Source organism: Dendroctonus ponderosae, unplaced genomic scaffold (assembly GCF_020466585.1).
Source record: "Dendroctonus ponderosae isolate FM_Combo_2020 unplaced genomic scaffold, Dpon_F_20191213v2 Dpon_F_20191213_6, whole genome shotgun sequence".
NCBI classification, from domain to species: Eukaryota; Metazoa; Arthropoda; class Insecta; order Coleoptera; family Curculionidae; genus Dendroctonus; species Dendroctonus ponderosae.
Window position 1 is genome coordinate 10,894,518 of NW_026018814.1, and position 12,333 is coordinate 10,906,850.

At 31.9% G+C, this 12,333-nt stretch overlaps 2 protein-coding genes across 9 annotated transcripts in view; one reads left to right on the top strand and one right to left on the bottom strand.

Moving 5' to 3' along the window:
- Positions 1-12,333, top strand: part of LOC109545133 (protein MTSS 1) — a 103,869-nt gene that overhangs the window by 66,574 nt on the left and 24,962 nt on the right. The gene's annotated exons all lie outside the window — the stretch shown is intronic.
- LOC109545137 (cuticle protein 8) lies at positions 955-5,378 on the bottom strand. Its single transcript, XM_019915642.2, has 4 exons — positions 5,216-5,378; positions 2,777-2,923; positions 1,393-1,719; positions 955-1,290 (listed from the first exon to the last, which is right to left on the bottom strand). Exons 1-4 carry the CDS (start codon positions 5,222-5,224, stop codon positions 1,102-1,104), a joined length of 672 nt encoding a protein of 223 aa, XP_019771201.2. The 5' UTR covers positions 5,225-5,378; the 3' UTR covers positions 955-1,101.

The window sequence follows — 12,333 nt, forward strand, 5'->3', positions numbered from 1 at the left end:
TTTAAATTAAAATGTTCGAGATTTTTTAATATGAAACGAAATCTGTGTGAAGCTGTCTCTCGAATACCAAATGGCTCCATTAAACTTACTTTTACAGTGATATTTAGACATTTTCTATATATCTGAATTTATCTAACTTTTAACTTGAGACTTTATTCATGATCATTAATACATATATTTATTTCTAGTGTACAACTAGAAAAGAACTTTTGTGTTTTGAAACATTTCGGTGTGAGTTTCCATTATTTTGATGTTTCTTAAGTTCTATTGTCGTTTGATTGAATTTAATCTATTTTTAATGTTGAGATTGGTGTATATTGCCGCTATAGATTTCGTTAGTTGATATTGAGATGTTTCAGCTTATTTTTATAATTTTGAAAATTTATTTGAGAAATTTGCCGTGTTCGTATGCTGCGGTCATCAAAAATGATTGTTATCTAGTTTAAGGAATCAAGGTTTCCGTACTAGGTCTATTATTACGAATGCAATAACGTAAGAGTACGTAGATTTTACATATTTACATATTTTGGATAAAACAATTACAAAAGTTATATTAATTTCCAAACTTAATCTGCTATATTGCTGAATATATTCGGACATTATAAAGTATGAATTTAACAGATTATGTCGGATAAACCTCGAATAAAACTCAAAAGTAATAAAAGTAACTGGAGTAAAGCAATACCGAAGAGTTTTTGACCAAAGATGAAAACCTTTATAGCGCGACTTGATTGTTTGTGATATTGAAATGTGAAGAAATGAAATACGTAAAAGTAAAGTTCTCTGCATTTTTCGTCAACCGTTTCTAATTAAGTTGCATTATAAAGTTCTGAGAGTTGCATAAAATTCTGTATTCATGTCATGAACATGTAGTGGATGGAGAAAAACTTTTATGCTGTTAAACCCAGAATTTCAGTTCTCTTGTGATGAGTAATTAACAAAAAAAACAACGACTTTATAATTAAAAACAATAAAATATATTCACTTACTTCTACATTATGGTGTATTTACAACGATGAACTACTGATATGGGGGCAACAAGCGATCATATAGAAATTCCTTCGGTTAATGGTGGTAACGTTTCGGCCATTGCGTTCATCTTCAGTGCAAGACGGTTTGACTGTGATGACTGATGCCTCCAGTCTTCACAGCTAGTGGGGCATGGGCGTAGGTGATTGGAGCCTGAGCGTAAGCAAGAGGGGCATGAGCGTAAGTGATTGGTGCATGTAATGGAACGGGAGCTGCTAGGTAGGGGCCATGGTTAATTGAGAGTGTTGGTCCATGGGCAACCTGTAAGTAAAAAGAACTTATTAGAGTTCTTCTTCCGTTCTGGCGAAGAAAAAACGAATGGCAGTAATAAGTAATGAACAATAGCGAATTACTTTTACGTACCGTTAATGGTGCATGAGCATAAGTCAATTGAGCTGGAGCGTGAGCGATAGTGAACTGAGTGGGAGCGTGAGCAATAGTCAATGGAGCTGGAGCATGAGCGATAGCTAAAGGAGCGTGTGCTACAGCTACTGCTGGTGCATGACTCACTACGGGAGTGATGTGATGTAAAGGTTCCTTCTTTACGATAGCATTAAAGCCATTGATGGAGTCAGCAGTGTAGTCTACTCGTCTACGCGAACCATCTGGTTCGACTAGAGAGTAGGAACCTTTGACGACATCGCCATCCCGCGTTTCCTCTTGAGTTTTCTGGTCTCCAGTATGAGGGTCCTGTAAAGTATATGAAAAGCTTCGTTTGGCTAAGGTTGTCGTGATTAATATCGTAAAAATGAGCCATCAGATAAATATAAGGAAAAATTACATGTCATTAGCATTTCCAGCTATATTTGGCATATGAATGATGCAATTTCATAAAAATTTTGCGGTTGGGCGATGTGTTAAGCTAGGAATTAGATGGTAATTTTTTATAGGAAATGACAAAACTGGAACTGAAAGAAGAGCAAAAAAGATCTGGGCTCAAATGTTAAAACAATTAGAGGACGCATCCCTCATGACTGAGTATAGTCAAGGAAAAATGTTCGTTTGACTAGAAAAGAAACGAGAATAACGACACCAAAAAGTGTAGAACATGTTAAACCTTCACAATATTGGTCTCTTATGGACAAAGTTGTTTATTTATTTGTTTGGAATCACTTACACTGGAACTTTTGCTATTACAAAGTATTGTTTTGGGCGTTGCTTTGTATTTTCGTTATGAGTATACAAATTACTGACTAGCAATAATAAATACACGATTGCTACTATTTCCTTATTGGCCGAACGCACGCTAATACTTTAACGCAGAATATGAAATTAATTTCCACAAATTGCCGGGCGGCATGCCTCATATAAATCGCTAATAGGTTGTACTTAATTATCATGATGTATTACCGCAAAAAAGACATGGAAACACGCGTTTCCTAGTAATGGAATGCTTTTTCCTTCGGGGAAATGTTATCTATTCAGCCGGCAATCGATTAGAGATAATGGTACGAATTAGGTAAATTTCGTGAATAATATGGCAAAGTCAATACACGTTGAACGTGAAAATTGCAACAGATGTGATACTTATATTTTTTTACCGGTACTTTCACCTTTTTTCCTTACTCTGACAGCTGATCTGGAGTATTTTATAAGTGATCTTCACTCTCAATATAATTTTTAGAATGTTTTTTAAATTTGTTCAAATTTAAGCGTTTCAGCTGGAAGAGTTTATAAGACCTACTTTTCGAAGTTGGAGTTATATGTGATACGTATTCCGTTAAATATTGTACGAGTACCTACTTACACTTATAGCATATTCGAATTTATATTGTGGGTGAGGGTTGTATGGTTCAGCTTTTACAGCAACAGCAGGAGCATGAGCGACTGCATAAGGTTCTAGAATGGGGCTGCCGTTAACGGAGACAGCAAATATTGCTAGAACCGCGAAAAGCTGAAACAAAAATAGAAGTAGATCAGTTTTTTGCTAAAAATTACACTCAATTTTTTTAACCTTAATTATTAGCGAGAGAGTTAATTGAAAAAAGTCGTTTTACTTTGCAGTAACCAAAGCCCCAAGTTTTGCCGTTACAAGAGTGATGAGCAAAGTTTATAAAGCAATCTGAAAAGCATCCAGGAAGTGCTTTGCAATAAACTTTTCCTCTAGTTGTTTGAAGGTGGTAGACAATGTTGAGTGAAAATAATCTGATCGAAATTACATTGTCTTTAAAACATTCAACGGTCTGAAACTTTCGATTAACATTGTTTTGAAGTATGATGGTATCAGGAAAATTTTGATTTCCTACTCGTTAATTCACAGTTTTATGTAACAAAAACTTGAAATTTGGGTAAATCGGAAAAGTTTTTGCTAATGGTCGATATTTCTTCTTTTAATTGTCCACATTGTAATTTTGATTATCTCGTAATTTTCTTTAAACTGGAAACTAATGCAACCATTACGATGCTTATTCAAAGTGACGAAACAATTTTTGTATAGTAGCTCGTAACTTTATTCTGTTTAAAAAAAAATAGCGTTTTCTAAAAAAGTTATAATTTTAAAAAAGTTTGCCATATTTGTAACAAAAACTAAACAAGGGAGTAGTATTTTAGACGCTTATTAAAATTGTGGAAAGCAAAATCAATTGAGCATCATTCTTTAGTTTTGAACTAAGATATAATTGTTTTCGATTGAAACTACTGTATATCATGTTTTTCTGATTTAACTTTGTACTTAATTGAAGATAAGACACAATTTTTTTCTCTAAATATGGGATTGAGTTATCAATTACGAAATACGGTTCTTGTAACGTTAATTCACAAACCCTTCGTACACTTAGTGAAAAAATAAACCAGGCTGAGGATGAAACAATACTTCATGTAGTTATAGAGAGAGATGTACTAGAGCAGAAAAAGAAAATGTGCTAAAAATGTATCGGTTAGTTACGGTTTTGAGCATATTTTAGGAAAACGTCCATATTGTTTTTCAGTTGTTAATGTTGAAAGAGTGAATAATCTTTTTAGTTCGAATAAACCGAAACTGGTGAGTTATTCGCACTTTTATTCGCGGTTGAAAATAATTTCTTCTTGACGTTTCGCAAGTACTAGTGGCTTGCATCTTCAGAGGTGTTTTGCTCAAAAGCTGTTTTGCTCAAACTCCGTTCAGTGTCGAATTTTAATAGATCTGAACTTCTTCTCTTGATTCAACTAAATTAATGGGTTTCGGTTCAAAATGTCATTAATTTTAATCTCAGAAGAAAATACATTCTAGTGTTTTCGTTTTTAAATGGAATGTTGAAATAGAAAATAATATAATATACAGAGATTTCATTAAAAAAGTTGATATTTACTCCAAAACTAGAAAATACAACACTGAATAGATTTTCAGATTGCACTGATTTCATTCTTAATAAGAATTGAAAGAGTTTGCCAGTTTAAATTGTTTTGCAGGTTTATAAATAACAAAGTTAGCAATGCTGGACGCTTAATTGGATCAGCCTGTATATTTGCTTCTGATTTTTCAATTCATTTTGATTTTGAAACGAAAAATCACTAATTATTTAATATATTTAAGTATTTTCAATTTAAATTATTTTAAGATCTCATCATTTTCATTAAACAATTTAAAAAGTATGCAATTTATTGCAATTTGTATTTAAAACTATGAAAGATTTCACCAAGCCGTTTTGTTAATAGTATCGTAAAACTAGTGGGTTTTAAGAAAAAAGTAATTGTATTTAAAAGAAACTCTTCTGAGTAACACCAACAAGTACATTTTGATTGTGACCAATATGCACTAGTATTTAGATTTCATTTCATTTGGCTCAAAATATTCTCGCAGCTTATATTCTGCGTAAATCGTATTAACTACCACAAACTAACGCAACTTTCTGACTGAACTGAATGCATTTTGTTCTCATTTTAAAAGTGACCATTCTAAGTGGTTTAAAAGTTTAACAAACAGATATTTAATTGATGAATGAAACCTGGGGATTATTTTTTCATGATAAGGCAACAACAATAGACTAGATGGCGTTTGGCGGTTAATTTAATAAGTTTTCGCCAGACTCGGTTTGTTTGCAGTGGTTAATGTAAAATAAACTGAAGTGCGCATTGAAAAATAGTGATCTTCTAAATGCAAAAATTTGCTGATTTAAAAAAATATAAATAATGAAGAAATTGGGTTACCGGACATTCTCTCAATCTTCAGACTTTCAAGTTTTTTTTTTAACTTGATTTTTAGACTTACTTTGAACATCTTGAAACTTCGATTTCGTTAATCAAACGAACAACTAGAAACACTGGAATTAGTGCCCGAAATTGCAATAGCTTCTAGGTATAAGAACCGATCGGAACCTAATCAAGCAACCACCGAAGAAAATTCGCAGACTGATAACATGTTCAGTCCAGTACGTTTATATATATGGCGATTCTGTCATATGGGCCATTATGCAATTCGTTTGTCACCGAGAGCCGGTCTTGGAAAAATCGGCGACCGGTAAATAAAGCACGTGCAATGTGGATTATTACCGAGTTGGCGCATTAGCTGACAAAAATCAGATTCAATTTATAAAACAAGTAAATTAAAATTGTTTTGGAAAATTTACGGGCATTGCCAGTATACGCCTTCTCACTCGCGGACTTAAGGGGGTCAGTGTTACGAATTTTTTCTCTAAAAGGACACGCTAAGATTGTGTTAGGACTAGACTAGATCGCTGGACGGTAATTAAGTTATCTCAGATTGTGTAAAGGTTTAAACCATTTCTATTCACATTTTTGCTCGAAATTGACTTAGAAAGGTCACATCTGTCTAAAATGATGGCTAAAAAATGTGTAATGATCGATTTTCCTTAGGTAGATCGATGACAGCATCTCTTGAAACTGGTATATTAATAATAAATATGAAGCCTTGTATGGCAGCCTTTTTTCCAAATATTTCATAATTTGAAACGCAGTCATTTACTAGTTTATGCTTATATTTCATTCGTGAGTGTATTGCGCTTTGAAATTCCAGTCGTGTCTATTTAGTTCTAATCCATAAATTTCCACACAATTAGCAGGTTAAACTTTTCTGTATATTTTTCTAATTTGTAAATAGTATAAACGTTTTTATTTTACTTATTAGAAGTCCTCTTTAACTGAAGAAATTTCGTTTGTTAATTATACTTTAAATCAGATTAGACGAATCTGGAAATACACCGAATTTGTGTAAGATATATTTTTGTGTGAAAAATGATAAGAGTGAAAATGGATCAACAATAGTGGACTATGTATGCAAGCCAATGTATTTTGTCCTTTATCAAATAATAGATGGGCGTCAATAGTCAAAACTATTAACAAATATTGTAAAGGAGAATCGGTTTAATTGCAAGAAGATCACAGATGGGTTACAATTGTAGTATGATAATGCTTGTAAACACAATATGTTTTATAATTAAGAAATTATTCAAACGATGTAAAAAACAGTTCGTGAACTGCTTAGATTATCAAAATCGACCATCGACACAATTCCAACCCAATAAATTCCAATGTTTTGGGAAGAACTATTATAAATCGTTATTTCTTGGATAACATTTACTATTAAATTAATATTAAGCAAAAGCACCGTGAACGCGTTTGCACTATTTAGATTGGTCAATAAGCAAAACATTATATATCTATAATTATTATTCATTGCGAATATTAAAGCAGGTGTTTAGTCTTCAGTAGTCTAGGAAGTCAATTCCACGTGTAATAAATTGCATATGAAACATTGTTGACAACATGATCAGTTAAATGTATTCAGTTTATACGCATATGTTAGTTGGTACATACTACGTCTGTGCTATTTGACTGATCTAAGTCATTATTTCGCAGATTTGCAAAGACAACCTGAAATAAACAAATTCACTCATCAAGAAGGATTTGAAAAGCGAAGCAAGGAAGAACTTGACAATCATTTTTTTTACAATTTATTATAAATAACTAAATAACCTGCTTGTATTAGATTGGGTTTGACCTAGAAACGACTTCCATTGAAGGTGGATGAGAGAAATAATTGTTTAACTCGAGTACGTTTAACTTAAAAAGTTTGAATTCCGCAATGAATAATGAAAAATATAGTTTATATCGCGTGTGGTGCCAACTTTTCCAATTTCATCAGTCTGGCGGATCATAAATTAGTCTGCAGGAAACCGAATATATAAATATAACGCCCACATGCAATATGGAGTCACCATAAAATCAGCTAACCTTTGGACAGAATCTTTAACTGAAGCCCTTAAATTACTTGTAACAATCAATTAAAATGCATTTTTCTTTAAACTGCAGACCGATAAAGTGGCTTTTAAGTGTCATTTACAATTGAAAACAAGCTGTTAGTACTTCATAAATAAAGTGCTTACATCATATGGGGCACCCGGTCGTGTCTTGCATAAAAACGACCTCCAGAACTCAATTTTGGTGGCGGTAATTTTAATCCTCGAACTTTCTCGTGTGTCACAAAAGGGCAACTGGAAATTAATCTTAACAGTCAGACCTCTCAATTGTTTTATCGATGGTGTATTCTGAGAAAATACCATATGATTTCAACCTGGTCAAGCCATCAATTTTGTACACATGTGCAAAGACACAGAGTTATTATAAATGAAGTGAAAATAAATTCCTGGAGGAGTTAATTGGCTAATAATTGATTGCTTCGGTTTCCTCCATTTCTTCAGCAAAAGCTGCAAAATTTATTGAAAGTTTATAGATATTTGCAAACCACTTCTATTTCATAAATTAGAAATCAATCAGAATGACTTCCAAACTTGTTCTTTTTTGAGCATTAATTTTTTTTTAAAGAGAATAGCGCTATTAAATTTATTTGATGCCACGTTTTAAAATGAATGGTTCGGTTCTTGAAACTGAGTAGAGGCTGTTTCTGTTAGTTTGAAATTACTCGCCAAAATAGGTCGACAATTTGCGAAAAATAAACCGCATCCATTTTCATGTGGAAATTGTTAGCACTAGATATTACTGAAACCATTAAGCTGGTCTTTAACGGCACTTAAATTGCTTTCTACTATCAATTCATAAATTGGTCATGTTCAAATAAAAGTATATACCTAAAAACCTCAGCATTTTTTTGATTTGAAACACTATCTTTGATGAGTTTGAATTCGTTTTACTAGAAAACCCGATTGTAATTGCTTATCGCAATCACACATCCTGTTACTATAAATCGGAAGCCACATAAATCCATAGGAAGAACCATAAAATTGATGCGGTTAACAGTCACCGGATCAAATTGAAATGTCAAATTGTTCATTATTATGGATTGCAACCAGATTGGTGGGCTGGCCAGACTGTGAAAGTGCAGGTCGAAAAGGCGTATTGATGGCTTGAACTTAATTTTCGAGGTCGTTTTTATGTAAGGCCTTATATAATTATGCATATATTCATTGAATTTTTGTCATTTTTGTTTTAGTTTTTATTTAATTACTTAATATGTGCTACAGTTACAACACCATAGGTAGATTGATAGAAAAGCAATTTTCCAGGACGATCAGTATCGAAAGTAGCACCACAATCAATCAATGTCCGCTTTCGTTCTTGTTGATTATTAATTTAATGTATGACTTGAAATTTGCTGAGATGCTTGCAGCTAGTTTTTGCTATCGTAAATGTCATATGTAAACTTACATTTTCACACGTTTTTGCAAATTGAATTCTCGGTCATCATTATCGTTTTTTTGTAACTGCTTAATTAGGCTTGCAAATATGAAACGTATAAATAGCCGCATTTAACAATCGTTTTTTAAATAATGTCTGATTAGAGAGGAATCTCTTGTTAATTAGCTAGATATAAAAGCTCTAATTGTGATGAACCAGTTTAAACTTTAACGATTTTATGCAGCGAATGCTTCAGATTGCAGTTATAACTTTATAGCATTTTATGATCATTTATTCGCGGTTTTAAATAGTGATGGGTTCTTTAAAATACAATTTGCAATCGGCAGAAGAAGGATTAAAAAAATATTCCTGTCGAAAAATAGATCTTAAGAAAACATATGATGCGTAAGTTTGCATGTATGTATAGAAGAGAAGTATTTGGATGGAAATATATCTAGTAATTACTGATTTTTATCGCTTCCTTCGCTGTAATTCGTGAGCACATCAACAGCAATCTAACACACGGCGGCTTATGATTATTGATATTTACAGTTAGTTGAAGCTAGTTGAAGTTCCAGTTAGTGAAGGAAGTAGCGAGAAATCCTGTTTGCTGTAATATATTATACTTTGTCCTTTTACATTCTTTTCTAACAAAACCTGCAACCTGTGTTTGGGCTTTATACATGTTATAGTCGATTAACACCTAATTTCCAGCTTTAAACACTCATATTGTTTATCTGTAGAGTTCCTCTTACTTAAGTTCATTAAAGAACATTAATAAAATAAATAAGTCCTAAAGCGTTCAGCCTAATCTTATGCACGTCAAGCCTGAGTTTGTTTATGTACACACGTAATACCGGCTTTACATATAAAGAAAACTGCATAATAACATATTTAATAAGCAGATCACGAGTATTGTGACTTTTAAACAAATTATAAATACCAACGAAAGCCAGACAACAATGCGGCTCTTGTAACAATTTAATCCATTTTATGATTTTGTATTTTGGAATTGTATGCCGATCAGTCCGAATTTTTTATACGGAAGCATTGCACGTTTTTCGTTGATAATTATCGCTGATATTATAACCAGAACATATATTGAATGTCTATTTAAAATATAATTCCAGGCCATAGTTGTTTACTGCATATTAATGTTATTTTTTTAGTATCTTTACTTTCTGTTATTTCAATTTATAACCTTCCTATTTCAGAAAACTTTTCTTGCATTGTGTTCTATGTTCATTTTGTTTGCTATTGGGAAGATCTTCTTCCTTTTTTTAAATAATATAAGATGAAAATCAGTTAATAATATATACTTAGAAAGTACATTACGGTTTTATATAAAATACATAGGTACTTTCTATCAGATTTTTAGAAAAATAATTTTTCAAATATCAAATACAAAAGCTAAAAGAAATAGGAATTTGAAAGAAGGAAGAAAGGAAACACATAAAGACACAGCATCCAGTTTCAGATACAGTTTAAACCTATCTTCTTGGCGAATTCGCATGAGTACAAATAACTAAAAAGAAAACGGTAATTCGTTCTCCACAATTTAGTTCAATCGCATTTTGAGTACTTTTACATTGATAAATTACGCTGGATATGAACCAGTCAGTACTACATTACGCGCTGATTACAAATGTTGCAAATAAAAAATGAGGTTTGAAATGGTATTAAATCACATCTAATTAAGGTTTCTGTCATTGCAATATTCTTAATGTGTTTGTCTTGTAGTAGCAATTAAACCTGTTACAATTATTCTGCGCACAGTATAAATCTTAACTTTTAATTCACAACTGCAAATGCATTTGGGAAAGTGTTTTGCATTTTTTATTTTTAAATAGGGAGCAGCAATTAAGATCTGAGAGTATTTTGTGGGAAAATAGAGAATAACAAAATTAAGCTGTTTCGTATTCATATAACATGGCTTAACGGTTTTAATTACACATTTATAACGGTAATTTATTTCATTAATCCAACCCCTCAGGAAAATAATTGCATTCATGCTTAGTGTTTGAATTATTAAACGGTTTCATTTTATTTTTGTAGTAAGAATTTCTAAAAATTCAAAGTGTTTTTTTGATTAAATATTCTCAAAGTAGAAGTTCCTATTAAAGTTAAGTAAGATGTTCTAAATATAATATAGTGACTGATTTGTTTCTAATCGTTGACTGTAGTTACACATTTGGTTGTTGTTAACTCGCTTTCTGTTCACTCATTTTTTCTTTTACAAATACATTGTTCGAACAACAGAACGGATTTTGCATTGCTTCATGAAATAAATCGCATTTTTGTGGTAGCAAGTAAGTTAATTTATTTTTACATTTGAATAGCTTTATAGTTTAGCTTCGCTGACTATGTCTCGGTGCTAATAAGACAGGCGGAAATTGTCGCAGAAAGATCGTCTGCTATCCGTGTTTCCTTTTTCGATTCGGCTTTAAACTTGACTCTCATTGGACTACTGAAGCGTACCCGTAATGAGAAAGTCTTAAAATTGTGAATACATTGAACTTGATATTTCTTTATATAGAATTGTGGTGCTCGGAGAACCCAATCAACCGAGACCACCATTGATAACATTTGTCAAACTTATATAATATGTGGATGTTTGCGATTGTTTACTGATGTATCATGACTATTTACTATTGCAAGGTTGTGATAATATGTTCTTTCGGAAATTGTTTTTTGTAATTAGCTTTACTCAATGGCACATTTTTCGGATGCTTCTACTTGATTGAAAGATATTTATAGTTTTTTTTCAAAGTTTCAAAGTTTATTCAAATGACGAGTTTACAATTTATAAATTAACGACAGTCTATCCAATAACCAATCTTATCCCAAAAGCTAATCAATCCAAAAATGTGTAGCACCTAGGTGTGTCCACCTGTATGTGCATGACTGTACAAAAGAAAAATAACATTTTAAGATTGTCTGAGGGAATATATGTTAATATGAATTAACAGTTGGATCTGCGGATTTACATGAGTTAAAAATATTTAAGGAACGAGGCAGTATTTTCATAAATATAATCTTTACATTTTACTTTAAATAATCTAAGTGATGATATATTTCTAATATTCAAAGCTATATTATTATATAATTTGGGACCCAGATAATCTACAAATATTTGGTTAAATTTTCTCTTACTATTAGGAAAATCTATCATTTTATTTTTTTGACTTCTGGAAATATGGATTATTAACAAATTTTTTTATGGTATTTTGATACATAAACCTACATGCTAGAGTTACATACAAGCACCTAATACTAAAAATTATTTTTGTGTACAATAGAGAATTCGAATATAATCTTTGCTTTTTGTAAATCACTCTGAGATTCCATTTTGAGTTACATTTAGGGGTTCAAGAGCATTTTTGTACAGACCACCGCAGATTATTAAGCCATAACTGACAACCTGTTCAAAGAAGGCCTTATATATCATGATAATAAGTTTTTGATTTAAGATTTTTGTGTATATTAAATGTCCATCTAATATCGTATTGAATCTACATTGTCATACATATACTTCGGTGAATTGTTATGCAATTTTCTGTAATATGAAGGTTATCTGTACTCTTACGGTTTCTCACAGTGTAGATGCTCAAAATTAAGTACTCGGTAAAAAGTTTTTTGTGCATGTGTCTGTTTATTATGTTATATATTTCAACTGTCGAATTCCGCTTCTTCCGTCGTATCATTTTTATTCAACCTTAAAGTAGAATTCATTAC